Source organism: Microcaecilia unicolor, chromosome 10 (genome assembly GCF_901765095.1).
Source record: "Microcaecilia unicolor chromosome 10, aMicUni1.1, whole genome shotgun sequence".
NCBI classification, from domain to species: Eukaryota; Metazoa; Chordata; class Amphibia; order Gymnophiona; family Siphonopidae; genus Microcaecilia; species Microcaecilia unicolor.
Genome location: NC_044040.1, coordinates 177,892,340 through 177,910,736, shown reverse-complemented (window position 1 = coordinate 177,910,736; position 18,397 = coordinate 177,892,340). Strand labels below are relative to the sequence as shown.

Genomic DNA, 18,397 nt, shown 5'->3' with positions numbered 1-18,397 from the left:
CTGTCTCTTTCTGGCGTTTGCAGGAAGAGTCCGAGGTTCTTTCACCTCAGCACTAGAGTGTCTCGCGGACAATTTAAAAATATAGATATATTTATATAAATATATATACACATCAACAATAACAACAACAACAAAAGAAGTCGTCACCGGAGCACGCAAAAATACACAATCAGCATCAGCAAAATGTCCCGAGATCCGTTTCAGGAACTAGGATACAGTGAGATCTGAGCTCGAAATAAATCTGTACTGTCGTTCAGTTACTTTTCTCTTGTTTGTTGGTGTTTTTTCCTTCTCAAAAGAAAAATAAGAGAAAAAAGATAAAAATATTATTTCCAGAAACAGAAAACAATAGTAAAACAAAAGAAAAAAATGTAAAAAATAAAACTTCCTTTATTGTTTTGGGGGGTTTCTTTTCTTTTTTTATGGTATGGGAATGATAAGTGCTCGAGATATTTTCTCTCCGCTCCCCACTCTTTTTTTGCTGCGATCACGCAAATCATGCACAATATTGTCTTTTGCGGTTTATCTTCCTGGGGAGAAACTTTCACCTCCTCAGCCGGGCGGTGAGCTGGAGACTGATAGCGGCAATCATTCCTGCAGATAAATGAATTGAAAAGACGACACCGTCCCCCCTTGATGAATGGGAGAAGGGGGCGGGGTCACGTCAGTCTCGACGTAGCTGTCTATTGGCCGTTAGCTGCTCCCCCTCCGGATCCGACCTCTCCAACTCTAGGCGCGCAAAGCTACAGCCGCCTGCTGATTGGGTGCTCGCTCTCATCAATCCCAGGTATTGTGAGACTCCTGACGCCGCTTTTGACAAACATGATTTCCCGGAGTAGCAACTTTTTCCTCTCTCTCTCTCTCTCTCTCTCTCTCTCTCTCTCTCTCTCTCTCTCTCTCTTTTTCAATGGTCAAATTTTGCAGTGAATTTTCTCAACATTTCTTTCTGTCTTTTTCTCCATTGTTTGTATAGGATAAAATCTCTCTCTCTCTCTCTCTCTTTCTTTATTTTTTTTTCTTTATTTTTTTTTTTTTTTTGCATTTTTGTTTTCCAGCTTTTAAGTTTCTGTTTTCTAAAGTCAGAAATTAATCAGCTTAGGATTGTGAATGTGTTTCCAATTTCTGACATCCTTTTCTTTTTACTTTCTTACTTATTTATTTAGTGTGTGTGTTTTTGTCTATGCTCTTACATCGTTCTTTAAAGTTTAGTGAATACATAGTTATCCTGGCAGAGATTTATCAGTTTTTAGAAATAAATCTTGGTTTTTTTTGTTGTTGTTGTTGTACCTTTCAAAACGCTAGTGGATGCGACCACTTAGCTTTCTGGATTTCATTTCTTTGCTAGCTTTATTCACTATCCTGTTTAAGTTTTTATATTATTTATTTATTTATTTATTTATTTTTGCAAAACTTCAAGCAGGTAAATTCAACTTAACAGTAAATGTTCTGATGCTGCATTCTTTTCTTTAGCTGCTCAAAGATTTTGTCCATCTTACAATACTTTTTGTGCTTCAAATAGTCGATAAATACGACTAGTGTAAATTTTCTGACATTCAAACCTTTTCTAGTTCACAAATCAGTCACCCTTGTCACAGTTATTGAAATTCCTCAACTCGCCACACCAGGACGATAGAAAAAGCAGGCGGTGTCTTTGTTGCTGACCAGGCTTTTGATCGCCAGGGAAAATTTACTTACCTTCAGATGAGTGAGCAGAAAAAGAAATAACACTCCCTTTGATTTAGTTAGGAAAATGCAGACATTTGGATTCAGTGCAAACATACAACACTTGGTTGTTTTCTAGATGCAACCCCTCGATTAACCTGTCTCTCCCAAGCTCGGCCTATTGAAAATCTGCTGATAGTTGCTTTTTGTTCTTGCTACAAAGAACCATTGACTATATATTAAAATGATTGTTGAATGGCATGAGCATGGTGTTTAAAAATCGAAAACCCTTTTGACCCGTTCCACTACACAGAGTGTTTTTATGTATTTATTATTATTTTTACTTTTTTTAAAATGTTAGTAAAGTTCTATTATACTTGTGCGCACTTTTAAATTGCTATCTATTTAAAAAATATCTGCGCTTTAATTTAAATCAAAATTGGAATTCAATTTTTAACTTTCTTCTTTGCATATTGAAACAGCCTAATTATTTTTTAGTAACGAAAACAGAACAAACTAGCTAGGAATCGGAATCATTCAATTTATCTTTTGTTCAGTTCTTCAATGGGCTCCTTTACAGTTAAATCGGTGCCTCAAACTCCTATACCTTAACAAAGAAACTTTAGCTCATCCTTTCAGAATGACAGATTAGAACCCTTTACAGTCAAATACATATCTTTCAAAAATGGGTGTCTATTTTTATATTTTATTAAGCTGTTTACAACCAGGATGCATTGCTTGCTAATGCTATTTTCCTAAGCAATTAATTTGCGTTCAATGTGGATTTTCTTACATTTTTTTTTTAAATAATGTTTATGAAATAAGGGTTACTGACTAGAAAGAAAATAGCAACAAGTTCTTCATTGTGGTTATGTACAAGAGATTAGTAACTGTGATTGCATCCGTGAGGGAAGCTCTATTGTGCGTCCCCACACTAAGCCCAATGGGAAAGCAGAAGGTTTGCCTCAGTGCTGTATCTATACTGGAAATTTGCGAGGTAATGATTTGAACAATAGGAAAGCGTTTTCCCTTTACAATCCCTTCAATATGCATCCAAAACGCAGAATCGTATCTAGTCAGTGTAAAATATACCGGGGTGGCTGCCAAGAGGGTATTTTTAGGGAGCGTGTCTAAATATACAGAGTAAGAATGAATGAAAAAAGTTGTGGGTTGTAGAAGTTATCAAGTGGGATTTGCGGCGCTCTCTGCAGGAAACGAAAGCTGTTCGAGTTCAAAGCCACATGCACCAACGTGACACATAAGCCATTAAAATATCATCCTGACGGCTCATTTCTGCTTCATCATACATTCCCTAACTGCTTCCAGAAAGGCAGAAAAGAAGAAATGAAGGATGACCGTCTAGATGGAGCTGCAAACTAGTTTGGTGTCACCCCTGAAGTGCTGGCAAGATCTGGGGGAATCTTTTCAACAGGTGGAGTAAGGACGGTAAGGCAAATAGTGCATTGCACCAGCCACTTCTTAGCTTAACCTGCTTCTGACCTCCCCATTTCCATGAACTTTCATGTAGATGAAACCGAGTGAAGGAAAAAGCAATAGAGATATCAGTCAGATGGTTTGTTTGTTCAGATAGCCTTTGTTAGTGGCCGTCAAGCCTCTCACAAAGAACAGCCTAGGTACGAAAGAGATTCAGGCATCCATTTCCATTCCAATGCGCTCAGGTTGGCGGCAGGGGTGGTTTCCTTTGGGGAGGGGAGGGAGGATTTAGGTGAGATTTTTATTTTTTTTTAACATTTTTAAAAACTTTTGAGTGAGGCGGGGAGGGGCAGGGGATAGTGAGTCGATAAGTACCTCAAGTCAAAGAATTAGAAACTGAGAAAAAAAATCTTTTATATTATTGTATTTGGGGAGGACAGGAGAGAAGGTGGCATATCCGTGCTATCCGTTCATTTACCTACTAATATTATGCCAGTAGTAAAATTCAGGTCATAGACAGTGTATATTACAGATTGCAGAGGAAGAAGGTTTTTTTTTTTCTTCTTTTCTTTAGTGCAGGAAAGAAAGACAATCTATTGTAAGACAAATATTGAACAACAAGATTACAGAAAGAAAATATTTTAGCTTTGTTATTCCAGCGTTCCAACAGCTTTAGAATTACCGAGTCCCCTTTAGTAAGTTATGTGAAAAAATGTTATCATTAATATTTAAAAGAAAGTAAAACATGATCGATATTTTTGACTCAGTGTTTGAAAACTATAGGAATTTAAACATTTTCATTGGAATGAGCAAGTTTGCTGGTACAGAATTTGCGGTAGAAAATGGCAATTATATTTCCCCGCCGTTTAAATAAAACCATCTTTATTTCAGACATTTGGAACGTGCAAAGCATTCTACGTAAATTATGTAGTCTACAAGTTCTATGTTACTGGAAATGTAGTTAATCAGTTTGGATGAGTGTTGAAGGAAAAACCTATTGAAGTCGCCGACTTTTGAGATACCACAGAGTTTGACCTCTGACCTATGAGCAACCACATGTGCTAGGTTCAGAGCATACAGAACAATGCATGTGGTCAATGGATAGATAACCTAATCACGTATTTATATACACTATGTGAGATTTTCAGATCGCTTATTTAGCTTATTGTGTGCGATCATTTTCTTTTTAAAAAAGGCTAACGTTATTGCTAGTACAATACGTACAGTAGAGAGCTCTCTGTTCGTAAGAGCTTTCTCTCCTAGATTTAGTGCCCTTCGTGCAGCATACCTATGATGTCTGAAAGAGCCCCTTAACAAAAAACTAATAATAATCTGATTAATTTCCTTGAACTGTGGAGGACAATTCTGATTTATATAGTTGAAATCCACTGTTTACATTTTGATATTATTTGTGACTTGTCCGTTTAAACTCCTGATAATCGCCGGGCAGATGAATCTTCTAGTATTTTTATGCAACTGCTTCATAAGAAGTTACTATATCACTCTTGTGTTTCGACTACTGTTCTGTCTATATAGCATGTATTTTGTAGTGGACGCACTCAGCATTATTGACGAAAGTCAAAATTTTCAAGTCTGCTGGGGCTGAATATGTAGACTTTTGGGGGGAAGGGGAGGGCTTAGAATACTTAAGCATCAGCTAATACTGTAGGCCCTTTTTCCTAGAAGTTATCGATATGTTTTAGAACTGCATAGAATCGCATTTTTATTATAAAAGGCAATGTGGAAATGATTTAACTTAAGTCAAAAGACCCATGCACAGCACTAAACTAATGAAAACAAAATAAACATTCGTTAGCCTGTGAGTTAGCTCCAACAATGTTGTTGACGAAAAGTCATTAAAAAAAAATAATAGACAACTCAGAGACCAGTTCATCAGCCTTTCTCAAAGATGCAAGACTATTTGACACAAGTATTTCATATGGAAACATGCATATGGGTATGTCTGAACCAAGTTCAATTTGGAAAACCTAAGATAAATAATACTATAAATTCAGTATTATTAAAGAAGATGTTTGTGAAAGTTTGTTTTGAAAACTGAAAGAAACTGAAAAGGGTAGGTTTTTCATATGTACACAATTGTGTGATACATTAGAGGCTTTATACTCTTCCTCCTACTGACTAAATTGTAAGACCCTTCCCCTTTTCCATTTGTAGTTTCTCCAGTACTGTAAAATATGCGATAAATGAATCTGCGGCTATTTCATCAGCTTTCTGACAAGTATGCTATTAAACTGAAATTTTGGCGATATAGATTTAACATTATATTCTCCAAATTATTTGTATCTTCACAAATTAGAAGTATTCTGAATGTAAAATGCAAGAAAATAATGTGATTGTAAATATGAAGCATTAATTTATAGCAATGTAAAATGTCAATTTGTATGTGAGAAATGAAGGGATCTTTATACACTCGGTCCTTTTTTCTTCTCTGTTAACTATCTTTTACATGTTATTGCTATAATGAATTCTGTTCTATTTTATGCTATAGCTGTAATGTAATATGCAGAATATGCTGTGTTCAGTATATTGATTGTTACAGTCCATGCGCACACTTTATTAATTAGTGTATTTTTTTTTAGTTGAATATAGAGTAAAACACATATAAACAATGAAACTTCTCTCTTACAAAAATCTTTTTGTCTTTTTCAGTCTTAAAAAAATTAGTCTTAAAAAAATTGGAACTAACACTAACTAAAATTTAAGACTTCGAACCCTATGAACAATAAATAATTGAGGCCATTCGGATAAGTGGAAATGGAATCAAACGGTGTGATATTATTTCATATTTATTAGAAAATAATTTAGATTTTTAAAAATCTTTTTATTGAAATTTTTTTCCATAAGAGATTATAACATGCAATTTAACCATAAAATAAAAGAAAAAGGAAAAGCATCCATTATAACAGGTGTGAAAATACACTTACTGTTTGTTTAAAGTCCAGATCTAAAAGATAATAATAGAGGTATCAGTAAAGGTGATCATTGTACTTAAGTTATAGTAACCTGAGTCCAGGTGCTGATATTAGCACAATATGAGTCTAATGGTGCCCAAGTTTTTAATGAAGATTGAAGCATATGTTGCTTGAGATTGTTCTCATATGTGTTAGAATGTGGTTATACTAAAATGTTAGTAAATTCCATAGTTGTACTTTTATTATAATATTACCATGAGGCATATTTTCAAAGCACTTTGGGAGGCTAAGTTCCATAGGTTTCTATGGAACTTTGGGAGGCTAAGTGCTTTGAAAATATGCCTCTAAGTGGACTTAAAGTGCATACATGAAGGGATTTTATATATATTGGCTACTGTAATATCAGTTTGCAGTCACCATCTCATATATTCTACAAAGAGTTTCTCCAATTCTGTTTCCACGAGGAACATTTTTATTGAACCGGATCTCAAATGTGCAAACACCTCTGTGATTGCCTGTAGGTATAGAACAAGTCATAAGGTGAGATACACATTCTTTCTTATAATTATATAGCAGTACATTCAAGGAACATCACGAAACTGTACAATGAATTTAAAATATATACTCTTCCTGGTTAAAAAGTGACGATAGATAGATAGATAGATAGATAGATAGATAGATAGATAGATAGATAGATAGATAGATAGATAGATAGATAGATATATGTTAGCATTGCGTTTAACATATTTGCATGAACACAAATCAGTGGCATAAGGCCCCACCAGCAGCTGGTTAATCCTGATCAATGCCTATTCATTTTGAGATCCTAGAATTAATATTTGACGACTCCTTCATTGAAACAACAACCTCTGACCCTTTGTGATTGTACTGTCGCATTAGTCCATAACATATTCATCATGAATTCATTTAGAGAAGATTTGATTGGAATGAAGTTTGACGTGTATTGGATCCTATTAAGGATGAAAACTTTGATCTTTTTGATGGCGTTTACATGATGTGCATCATCTTCACCATGTACTCCAGGCTTGCACAATGTGGTCAGAGTAGTTAGTGACTGACGTCTAATCTGACAGGAACACCGTAATCTTGATATAGTACATTAAAATTACACATGCAGCTGTGGGCATAACAGTGTAATGCATAGATCTTATTGATATTATAAATGTTAGGTTCTGTAGGTGTTACATATCTTTTATGCTATAGCAAAATGTTTTCATTTTTTTACTTGTTCTCAACTAGTGTTTTCCTATTTCTGAAATATCTGTTAATATTCTAATGAAAATAATGTTTAATGGAAATTATAATACAACATAAACTAATGTCAAGGAACATATTCCACGTAAACTAACGTCAAGCAACATCTTCCAAAAGTGAAGTCAGAAATAAGAAAATAAGAGAACAAATTGCAATGCAATTTTGCATATAAAGCAAAAGCAAAGAGAATGGGTTTCATAAACATAAGAACACAAGGGGGTTAACAATGCAAGAAAACTTAAAACTTTAATTAGGCTTGCGCTACTTAACCTTTCGGTACCAAAGTCACATCATTGGTAAGTAAAGATGTTCAAAACGATCGATGCCAATTCATTGTCTTTGGTAGTTGGGCAAATCAAGAGACTTACCTAAAGATATAATGTATCATCAGTCTATTTTAATTTTAGCATATGTCTTTTAGTACATAAAATGTTACCATTTCCCCTCAAAGTTGTGTATTTACAGTGAGTTGCACTTAATGAATTTGAAATTGAAACTGAGCTAAATTTATTAATAGGCGATTCAATGTCCTAATAAATCAGTAATTATGAAATTTCAAAAGAAATCGGATAACTTGAACAGGCACAAATCATTAGACCAAAATGTTGATCTTGGCAGTTCAGCTATACTGTAAATTGATTGTACATAGATTCACTAGAACACTGATCACAACACTGTAGCCTGTTCTCATCAATGCATGGAAATAAAAAGATAAGCAACTGTAAGGTGGTACTCTTTTACTGAGGCTGTTAATGCATTTCTGGCTAATCCAGAAATGTATTACATTGGTCCAATGAAAGGATATCACCTTACATTTATTTGGCTGATCTTTATTTCTCTTCAACGTATTACTGAGAAACCTCTAATGTACTATTGTGATGATACAGGAAGGAGACCAGATATGCAAGTATTATGCAGCTTTTAGTATCTATTCAACTAAAGATAGCCTTATTTATACAGAGTGGCTTAAATAAGCAGAAAATATTTAGAAACAACCACTTGCTTAATTAAAATATTTTATGTAATAAAAACAGGCATAACAGATTGTGCAAATTCTAATGAAAAATATTTTCAGGGCTTATTGGCTTCTCTGAACTTGCATAACTCTTATCACTTTTCAAGAAGCTTGCAGTAGTATACGGTATATTGTGATATTGAAAACCATAATAACATTTTACTTGATAAATTATTCCAGATGTCTCTCTTCATTGAGCACTGTCGAAATTTCTAAAAAGACACCACTCATGTAGAAATCAGAGGTTATGCCGAAGTGAAGCTGTAACTTTATCAAGGAACCAACATTCCATTAGGTTTGTAAGTAACATATTATTAATATTCATTCCTTCTCGCATTCTTTATGAAATCTTTTGCGATATAGATTATATTCAAACAATCGGGATGTTTTCTATGTAATATTCAACCTAGATTTCTAGGGGGCGCAGTTAATACTACTTATATAAAAAAATAATTATAGAGGCAATTCTGAGACATAGTATTTCTATGATTTAGCTATAAAAGTCATACATTTTTTCGCACTTGTTTTTTTTGGTTTAGAAAACAGTCAAGAATAGATAGGGTTCCATATAAACTAATCTAAACATTCTTAACATCGAAAATAAAGCTGAACATATTTCAAAAGTTTAATCTTAGACTAGAATGCATTCTCTATATTTAATTTTGGAGAATAATACTATAAACATTACTAAAATTTGACTCCGGAAAGAATCAGACATATCATTTGGCAGAGCCCTTGTTTATTGCCTTCAAAATGATTTTTTTTTGTAACCATTAAAAGCTGGAAAAGATTTGTTTTTGTTTGTTTCTGTTTTAAACAAAGTGAGACTAGAAATATTGAGTTGTTCTCCAATGTTATAAAGTTAGCTACCGAAAGTTGGAAAACTCCTTAACATGGAATAATCATCATTCACATTTGATTGTCCCCAATTTTAAATCCTCAGTGTTCTTTTGTCAAAGTTTTTTTTGAATGTTTTGCCTCTTAGCGTCAAGTTTTTGTTGAACAGCACAGTTAGGATCTTTACTTTGTGCTGTTGTTCTGGCAGAGAACGAGTTTTAAAAAAAAAATCAGTAGCACCAAACACTAACAAACAAACAGACCAAAAAAAAAAGCAAAAAAACCTAGGTGCTTCTTTCCTATGACTTTACAAGGATTCTACTTTTCAAATACAATTGACCATTCTGTGTCAAGGGATCCGGTCAGATTATGGCAGCCTTATTGATACCATAGATGCCAACTTTTCAAAATGATTAGAGGTGCTAAACACATCAGTGAGGAACTCAATGAGGGAGGTTGCTCAAAAATTGGGATACTCAGCACCCCCTGCACCCCAGCACTGAAACCTATGATTGATATTTTGCAAGACAGGGTTATTTCCACATTCTGATATCTCCTCCTGGACCAACATAATAATTAATCAAAGAGTTTATTGTGTAAGAATTTTCTGGCTCACAGAGATCCCTTCTTCAGATGTAAAACTGGGATCCAACTTATTGGAAAATAAAGCCCTAGAAGCTCAATTTAGAACCTGTATTCTGCCTTATTTTTACGTAGGATTGTTTATTTTAATTCAATGTTATTTTGTGGGGGGGGGGGGAACGTTTTGATGATTTGACTAGTAGATAGTGTATAAATTATATGTAGTATAGGTGTCTGTGATTCTATTTATAACAAAATAATGTGTTCAACATATAGGGTGTCTTTCCATTATTAACCAATCACAACCCCTTTCCTAACATCATAAAAGGAAAACTGCAACATTTTACTATCCTTGTTTACTACATTTTTTTTAAATGAACAGTCTGTTTTTTTTAATTCATGTGTAGATGCCTCCAGCACTCTTGGTGACCTAGTCTTCTGTTGACTCTTCTAGCTTTGTGACCTACAGCTAAGTCCAGTTTCCAGTATATCCACTGTTCCCACCAGTAAAATAATTCAGCATTCATCATTTTAAAAATGGCCTGTATATATCCTCCTAAGATATTAAACACTTTATTTATAGATTTGCTTCAGCAACAGAATAAATTTTTTTAGTGCATTTACATAGTGCAGTTGACAAAAAAAAGTGTGTGGTGGTTAAGTAAAGACTACTTGATGTTGAGGTTTACAAGCATTGCAAGGTTGTAAAAACTAATGAGAATTCTATATTTGATGATAGCTTTATTCTGTACCTCTGAATATTTTTTTTCCAAAGTGGCCTTTTGCAAATAGGAAAATTTTAGTGATCAAATAGTTTTCCTTCAATTTAACAGACTTAAAAAAGCATAATCATCATCATTCTCATTGCCATTATCATCATTTTTGAAATACATAACTCCATATCAATCTATACAAATCTGAAAAGCTTTCCTGCAATTCTAAAAGATGGAATCAGAATTAAACCATCTACATTGCCATTTTGTTATTTCTGTATTCAACAAGTGTTCACATGCATAAAAGCTTAATAACTGTTTCCTTTTTCTGGTTCCTTTTTCTGAGTAGATTGTATAATCTTGTGACTGCCTCTGTGTGACACTGCTTTCTGATTAGAGTTCCATTCTTCAAATTGATAGGTTCCGATGTTTGAAAATCTTAACCCAACTATGAAGAGCACTAAAAGTGAAAAAGTGTAAAATACCGTTTGTAATGTTCATGCAAAATATGATGGGAGAAGTAAAAAGCATAGATTTTTTAGGTGCAATAGAAAATATAGTTTCAAATCCCAGGCAGAAATTGCATCATCATATCATAATTGTTTGTCACAGCAAAATAGGGACAGAAGACAGTGCTCAATAAGTGACGAATGCATTCAAAACTGAGAAGAAGGTCTTACTAATCTAATTATATGATCTTCATCATGATTCTAAAAGCACATGCACGTTACTTTTCCCACTAAGTAACTGTCACTGAAGTCAGTAAACTTCATTCTTTCTGATCCACATTTCAATTGAATTATTTTATTGATTCTCATCTTAAAACACACGTTTTTACACATCTGGGTCACATCATTTTTGTTTGCTGCTCTTTTTAACCTTTGAAAAAGAAACACCAGTATTGTGATTAAATATTGTGGTTAAAAAAAAAAAAGTAAGAATGTGTATAGATCGTAATTACACCTTTCCAAAGAACATTTTAGCCGCTTAAAGCTGCAGTGTGTTCTCAGAGGGACCATAGTTGCATGAGCCTTCCAAAATTGAAAGAAAGAGTTTCCGGAATAAACAGTTCCCAGATAAGCATTCTCTTAGTAGGAAACTGATTGGTCCACGTACGGAAGTTTTCCTCGCCCTGATACTTTCTAGCATTTCTTAATCTGTCAATTAGAGATGCAGATTAAAAAAAAACCAAAACAAAACAAAAAAACAACGTTCATAGTAAATGAAAACACCAGGCACTGCTCAATACTACTTTTGCCGAGAGAGCGGTGCCGCTAGGCTGTGCGCAAGCGCACTGGAATGTTTTCTCTGGCTCGAGCCTTTCAGTCTTCAGCGGGAGCTGTCATCAATGACGTCAATCATCTGCCTCTGACCAATCAAAGTTCGCCGTTATTGTTTCGCTCTCTGGGCTGTAGCTGTGTCCATGAATCTCTATTCAGTATCTCAAAGCGTCCTGCTGCTGCCTCTCAAGCGTATGGGATTCCACGTAGACATAAAAAGAAAAAAAAAAAACTTAACAAACTTTGAAAAAAGTTTTTTTTTATTTTATTTTCCCGCAATCAGGTGACTTTAGAATTAGAAGCAATGAGTGTGGATGCTTTGGGAAACACAGTGATGGACCCTCCACTCTACAAGCGGAACCAAGCGCTCAGATTAGTAGACTTGGCAGGGGCTCATCATCATCATCACCACCATCATCATCATCATCATCATCACCGTCCCCCTCAAAGCATACCAGGCTTCCCGGGCTTCTCCGCTCACTCCCATTCAATGGCTCCCACGCACCCTGGGGAGTATGCAGCAGAATCCCGTCTGGGCCCAGCGCCTGTTTTCCGGCCAGAACACATGGGACATTCAGCGACCCTTAAACTCAGCCCTGCCCATCATCCCCACCACCATCCCCACCACCACCACCACTACCATCATATGACAGGCCACGCTGAGCTTGCCTCAGGTCAAACAGGAGCTTTTGGCCCGGCTCAATCAGCAGTAGTGCCCTATCCCATCTCTCACACAGCTCAGACCATTTCTGCAGGTAGGGACTTTTTTGTACGCAGAGAATTGACAGCTCCAGTCATGCCAGGGCTGACAGAGCAGCACACTGCTGCAAGTTCTCACCACGGAATGTTTGTCTCAACAACAGGTAGCTATCCCGGACACCATGGGCACCATTCAGAAGCTGGAAATCATTCACTTTTCTCTGGACTCCATGAACAGCCTACACATACAGCCCCAGGTGGCCACCCCCTAAACGGACAGATAAGACTGGGGCTACCTGGAGAAATGTACGCCAGGTCTGAACACTTTAATCAAGTGCCAGCTTCCAGGACAGATCCATTTTCGCCTTCGTCTTTGCCTAACTACAGTGGGATGAATCTGAACGTGAATCTCTCACCTCACCACGGCCCCGGCGCCTTTTTTCGCTACATGAGGCAGACTATCAAACAAGAACTCATCTGCAAGTGGATAGAGGAGGAACAAGCACCCAAGAAACTCTGTTCGAAAACTTTCAGCACCATGCACGAACTGGTAACCCATGTCACTGTGGAACATGTTGGTGGACCCGAGCAGTCCAATCACATCTGTTTCTGGGAAGAGTGTCCAAGAGTGGGAAAACCTTTTAAAGCCAAATATAAACTTGTAAATCACATCAGAGTTCATACAGGTGAAAAACCCTTTCCGTGTCCGTTTCCTGGTTGTGGGAAAGTGTTTGCTAGATCAGAAAACCTCAAAATACACAAAAGGACTCACACAGGTCAGTATTTCGAATTCCCATTACTAATGTATATAATATGTTAATAGTGCTTCTTCTAAGTATTTAAAGCAAAAGAAAAAAGAAGAAGAATCAGTTTAAAAGAATGAAAATCAGATTTTTTTGTGCTTTTAGTTTGTTACACTACTTACATGCAGACGAGCCTATACGTATACATATATGCAATGGTACATATAGATACACACGTGTGTGTATATGTTTACAATTTTCTAGAATAACTAGAGATCTAGAAGACTGTGAAAACTCAGAATCGTTGAGTACAATGAGCTTTTGCAACATTAGTCTCACCAATAAATGTACTTTCCACATCTAATAATAATTCGTTCAAATACATTTTAAACGTTCAGTATGAATAAAAGTGACGTATATTTATTAAAGTAAAATAGAAAGTGAAATGATCTTGTATTTCAGCCTATATTTAATATGTTATTTGCAGAAATGTCACTCAAATTAGGACATGTGTCAAAACATCTGCTAGTTCTAGTTAACAGAAAGCGAAGTAGCTAGACCCAAGATATTTTATAGCTGTGTTTGAACTCCTCCAGCCAAAGCCATCTATAATTAATGAAATTGCACATAAAAGTTTTCACACTTCCCGGAACAACCTCCGAAGCCGTATTAATTAGCTTACCAGACAGCTTTGGGTGCTCTTTGCTTCCCCCCCCCCCCACCCCCACCCCCACCCCCACCCCCTTGAAGATGAAAAGATGATTTGGGCCTTTCTGCAGAATTAAAACAAACTATATAAAATTTCGAACTGATGCTACTCCACTATTTGGCTTTTTAAAATCAAACCATCCTTTTTGTTGCCCATGAGGTTCATAGTCCCTCCCCCCTCGTTTCGCTAAATTGTGGAATTTTTTTATATATGTTCAGAGCAACTTCATTTCAAACAAAAAACAGTGCAAAATGATTATTTTTTAAAAATATATGTTCTTCGCTGTTCAGTTAATGATACTCATCCCTGTTTTCTTTCTGCATGTAAAATCAATGTGGTGTCCATTGTACTCCCCTCTACTTGTATATAAGCTTATCGGAGCTAAAAATTCTCAGTTTTCCTCAGTTTTAGATCCTGCCTTTGTTAATCTTTTGGTTGAACGCAGATACCAAGTATATAATACTGCTAGCTCAACACATGCAAAGAACAGCAAATGAAAGACTGCTCCATGCTGGCAGTGCTGTAAGAGCAAACTTTAGCTGCTTGGTTAGGCCTCCAGTTAGAAGTATGCTAAAACTATATGGGTTTATGAACAGTTCAGAGCTTAATTCGAATGGCACTTTTCTGTTCATCATGCACAAAATTTACATGGACTTTTTTTTCCACTTTACTGATTAATTACTGCGTTTGAATTGTTTTGTTCAGGGCTTTTAGAATTTAAGCGTTTCTATTAAATAAGTAAAAAAAAAAGTTTCTGAAGTGCTACTACAATTTTCTGCAAATTATTTATGAAATCGCTCTGTATCTCAATAAGAAAATAATAACCTCTTGAAATATTAATAGCATTCATTTTTCTTAATGAGATATCGTCGAATTTTATAGAAGTTGGTAATTTTGTAACAATAAAACTGTAAACACCTATCAAAATAAACAGATGGAAAATAGAGACTTTGAGCTTCTTTAAGAGAAAATATAGTTTATAAAATATATGGTGATACAGACTTAGTAATAGAAGTGTGCATTATTATTTATAATGTGTATAAATTTTATGATTTCAGTTTTCTATGAATTCAGAGAAAGCTTCTGTTTTCGTATTTTGCTATGTTTCATTATAGCAATATCAACTTTATTTTGCGAGAAAGGCTTCAGAGCTACAAGTGTAGTTTAAAATGGCGGTTCACAGACTCTAGGGCTGGCAACAGCTTGTGATCTTTGCAACTATTCCATGGCGCTGTTGATATAAAGGGCAGCAAAATCGCTTCTGCTAAACATAGCGCAAAGAATATACATACATTAATAAACAATACTATCAAATGAAATATAAACTCCATATTATCCTAGTTATATGTGCTTAGGCTTCCATGGCATGCAAACCAGCTAACATGGAGTCACTTTAATATTTGTTTTGCAGAAGGAAACTGCTTTTTCATCGGTGCATTAGAGGGAAGGCAAGGGTTTAAGAGAACAGGAATGTATTTCGATTTTTTTTTTTTTTTTTTTAAGGAAAGACCAGCAGCCCATTTGATTTTACATGGAAATTTCTCACTTTGTAGTGGCTATGAGGACGCCTTTCCCATGGGTCTCCTTACATACTGTTTGCTTGTACTACAATGATATTTTTGATTGGCTGTCTCAGCTCGTCAGCTGAAGGTCAGACTGTTTCTTTACTTGCAATTATAATTAGACAGCAATATTTGAAATAATAATGAAGGCATCTTGCGTATATACCGTAGAAAGGGCTTTAGCTTACGTAGACCTGAGCCAGTTTTGGTTGGCTTGTAAATGAAATTAAAACAAATGTTACGCATACTGAAAAAAAAATAGTTTTTCCAAATTTGTAAAGGAAGATTATCGACCAATTATGAACAAGTGAATAATATTAGGAGAAAAACGTGCTAATTATGTGGCACATACAAACACTGTAGCAATATTGCCAAAATAAATTATTTTAAACAATTATAAAAAATATTTAAATGCAATGCTGGAAGTTTCATTCAGAAACAATTATTTATTTTAATGGATTTTACTCATTTGGAATTCCACATGCTGAAAAATCAGGGCCTTAGGCAAGGTATTTATTTGGGTCTAGGACTATCATGTTGGTGGACAAGGCCTGGAGCCTTGAGTTTCAGTGCTTTGTTTTCATAAACACAAAATGTAAGCCTTCAAAAAATTTGCTTAAACTTTTTATTTAGTCATAAGGTCCTGTTCACTAAAACTAGTTATCCAAATTACACTACTTAATGAATCTCAAATTTTGAAATAGAAAACAAAAAACACATTTAGGTATTATTAATAGAAGGAAATGGAAGTTTGTTTGGAAACATATATTCACCATAAATATCTTTTAATTCCACATATAACATGTTATACATATAACATGCATTTTTATTACAATATAGTTACTAAAGTAGTGGTTTTTCTCAGAATCATTCCTGGTGGTAAATTGGTTTAAACTTGCTCCAATATTATACAAGCTACATTCACTGGGGTTCAAAATTGGGTAAAGAGTTAATTAAATCAAGTGTTTTTAAAAACGGAATAATGACAATAACAAAAAACATTGGTCATGATTTATGAAAGTATGTATAAATACAGTAACTATAAACAACAATACAAAAGGAATACTAGAATATTTACTCTGTAATGGAAATAAGAACTTGCATTAATTGTGCATTAAAAATGCTTTCAGAAATCTTTTACTAAATTCACCTGAAGAGGCATATGTGTACCAAGAAAAAAGTAGGACAAGGAGGAATGGGAATGGTACAGAAAATGATATTTCTATTAAGTAAAATCATTTCAGCTAAGAAATAGCTTCCCATTTCAATCACATAGGGGCCCTTTTAAAGTGCCACAGTAGAGCTACTGCAGCATCGACACATGTCACTGGGGCACTACTGCCAGCCCACTGTGAGAGCTGGCAGTAGTGCTGCCCCTAGCACAAGCCATTTCCAGTGCAACCATAAATATTTTTATTTTTACCGCTAGGGGCTTACCCAGTTACTGCCATGTTTGTGCGGGAGCGAGCTCTTACTACTTCCTAAATGGGAGGCGGTAAGGGATCCCCCAGGACATGGCCATGAGGTAATTTTGTACTGACCACACAGCCATTTCCTTTAAAAACAAAACCCACTGCAGTAATAGGGACCTCTGCACATGGCAAGTGCACATGCCAACACCACCGCTGTGCTCCTTTTACCGCAGCTTGGTAAAAGGGCCCCTTATTGTCTTGCAATAACATGTATATTCAGTGTGATTTCTGCAAAAAATATTTTAATTTTGTTTGCTTCCGCCACGTTTCTAATTTTTGACCTGTATATCTACAGTGTACTTGAAATGCATGAGAATTGTATTTTTTTTTTCACAACAAGCATGTTTTTTTTGTGGGAAATATACAACATGCTTATTATGAAAAAATACAATTCTCAGACATTTCCATGTGCAAGTCAAAAATTAGAAATGTGGCAGAAGCAAACAAAATATACTTTGCTGAAAATTGATTATATATATGTTCTAAACCTCATTTTATTTTCTTAAAATCTGTATGTGAAACCCAGATTTGCTTGCTGCTAAAATGTGCCTTAAGGAAGTATACAGGTGTTTTGGGGGTGGGGGTAGTACATAACTATTCATACATATACACACACACTCCCATTTGAATATATGCTTTAGGAACATTTGTTAAATGTCAATGGTGTAAGTTAGAAGACTTTATAATAATCAGAATTTGTAGAGTTAATCTGTTAGAAATCTTCCTTGTAAGAAATATAATTGTTTCTAAAGTACTATTAATTGCATTTTTCAGGAGAAAAGCCATTCAAATGTGAGTTTGAAGGCTGTGACAGACGCTTTGCCAACAGCAGTGACAGGAAGAAGCACTCTCACGTGCACACCAGCGACAAACCCTACAACTGTAAAGTGAGAGGTTGTGACAAATCCTACACACACCCCAGTTCCTTGAGGAAGCATATGAAAGTGCATTGCAAATCTCCTCCTCCAAGTTCAGGCTATGAGTCCTCCATACCTTCTCTAGTGTCCCCGTCTTCTGACTCAGGTCAAGACCCGCCAGCTTCTTCCTCTCATTCTTCAGAACCTCTTCCAAGTTCGCAGGCAGCTAACCTGAGTGAATGGTATGTGTGCCAGAGCTCAGGGGCAAGTGGAATCCCAACTCCTCCCAGTAACTCTCCATCACCTGACCCTGGAGAGACTTCCTACAGGAACTGTGAACTTAGGCCTAATTATTAAAACTAAAACTGATCTAATATAGCCTTTATTGAACACATCCTGCTATTTACTTATTTGGACTTACTATTCAAGGACTGCAGCACTGATAAAGATCACATGATCAAGAGAAAACAAGATGTATGTGATTGGAGAGGAAATAAATGTTAAATATGCTGAATTTTTCTTTATCATTCCTAGACACTGTAGTTCTGAAGTCAAACATACACAAGGGCATCCAAGATTAGTTTTTTTGTTGCTTGCATACTTGTATAGTCAGTATAGGCTTTT

The 18,397-nt window shown here is 35.5% G+C and overlaps 1 protein-coding gene across 1 annotated transcript; it reads left to right on the top strand.

Moving 5' to 3' along the window:
• Positions 1 to 12,026: 12,026 nt before the first annotated feature.
• LOC115478354 (zinc finger protein ZIC 4-like) lies at positions 12,027 to 18,130 on the top strand. Its single transcript, XM_030215658.1, has 2 exons — positions 12,027 to 13,206; positions 17,691 to 18,130. The coding sequence occupies exons 1-2, from the start codon at positions 12,036 to 12,038 to the stop codon at positions 18,128 to 18,130; spliced, it is 1,611 nt and encodes a 536-aa protein (XP_030071518.1). The 5' UTR covers positions 12,027 to 12,035.
• Positions 18,131 to 18,397: the final 267 nt, after the last annotated feature.

Bases quoted from the DNA above. Each gene is read 5' to 3' on its own strand.
- LOC115478354 (XM_030215658.1), top strand. From the start codon at position 12,036: ATGAGTGTGGATGCTTTGGGAAACACAGTGATGGACCCTCCACTCTAC. The intron at 13,207-17,690 runs GTCAGTATTTCG...TGCATTTTTCAG, and splicing joins ACACAAAAGGACTCACACAG to GAGAAAAGCCATTCAAATGT.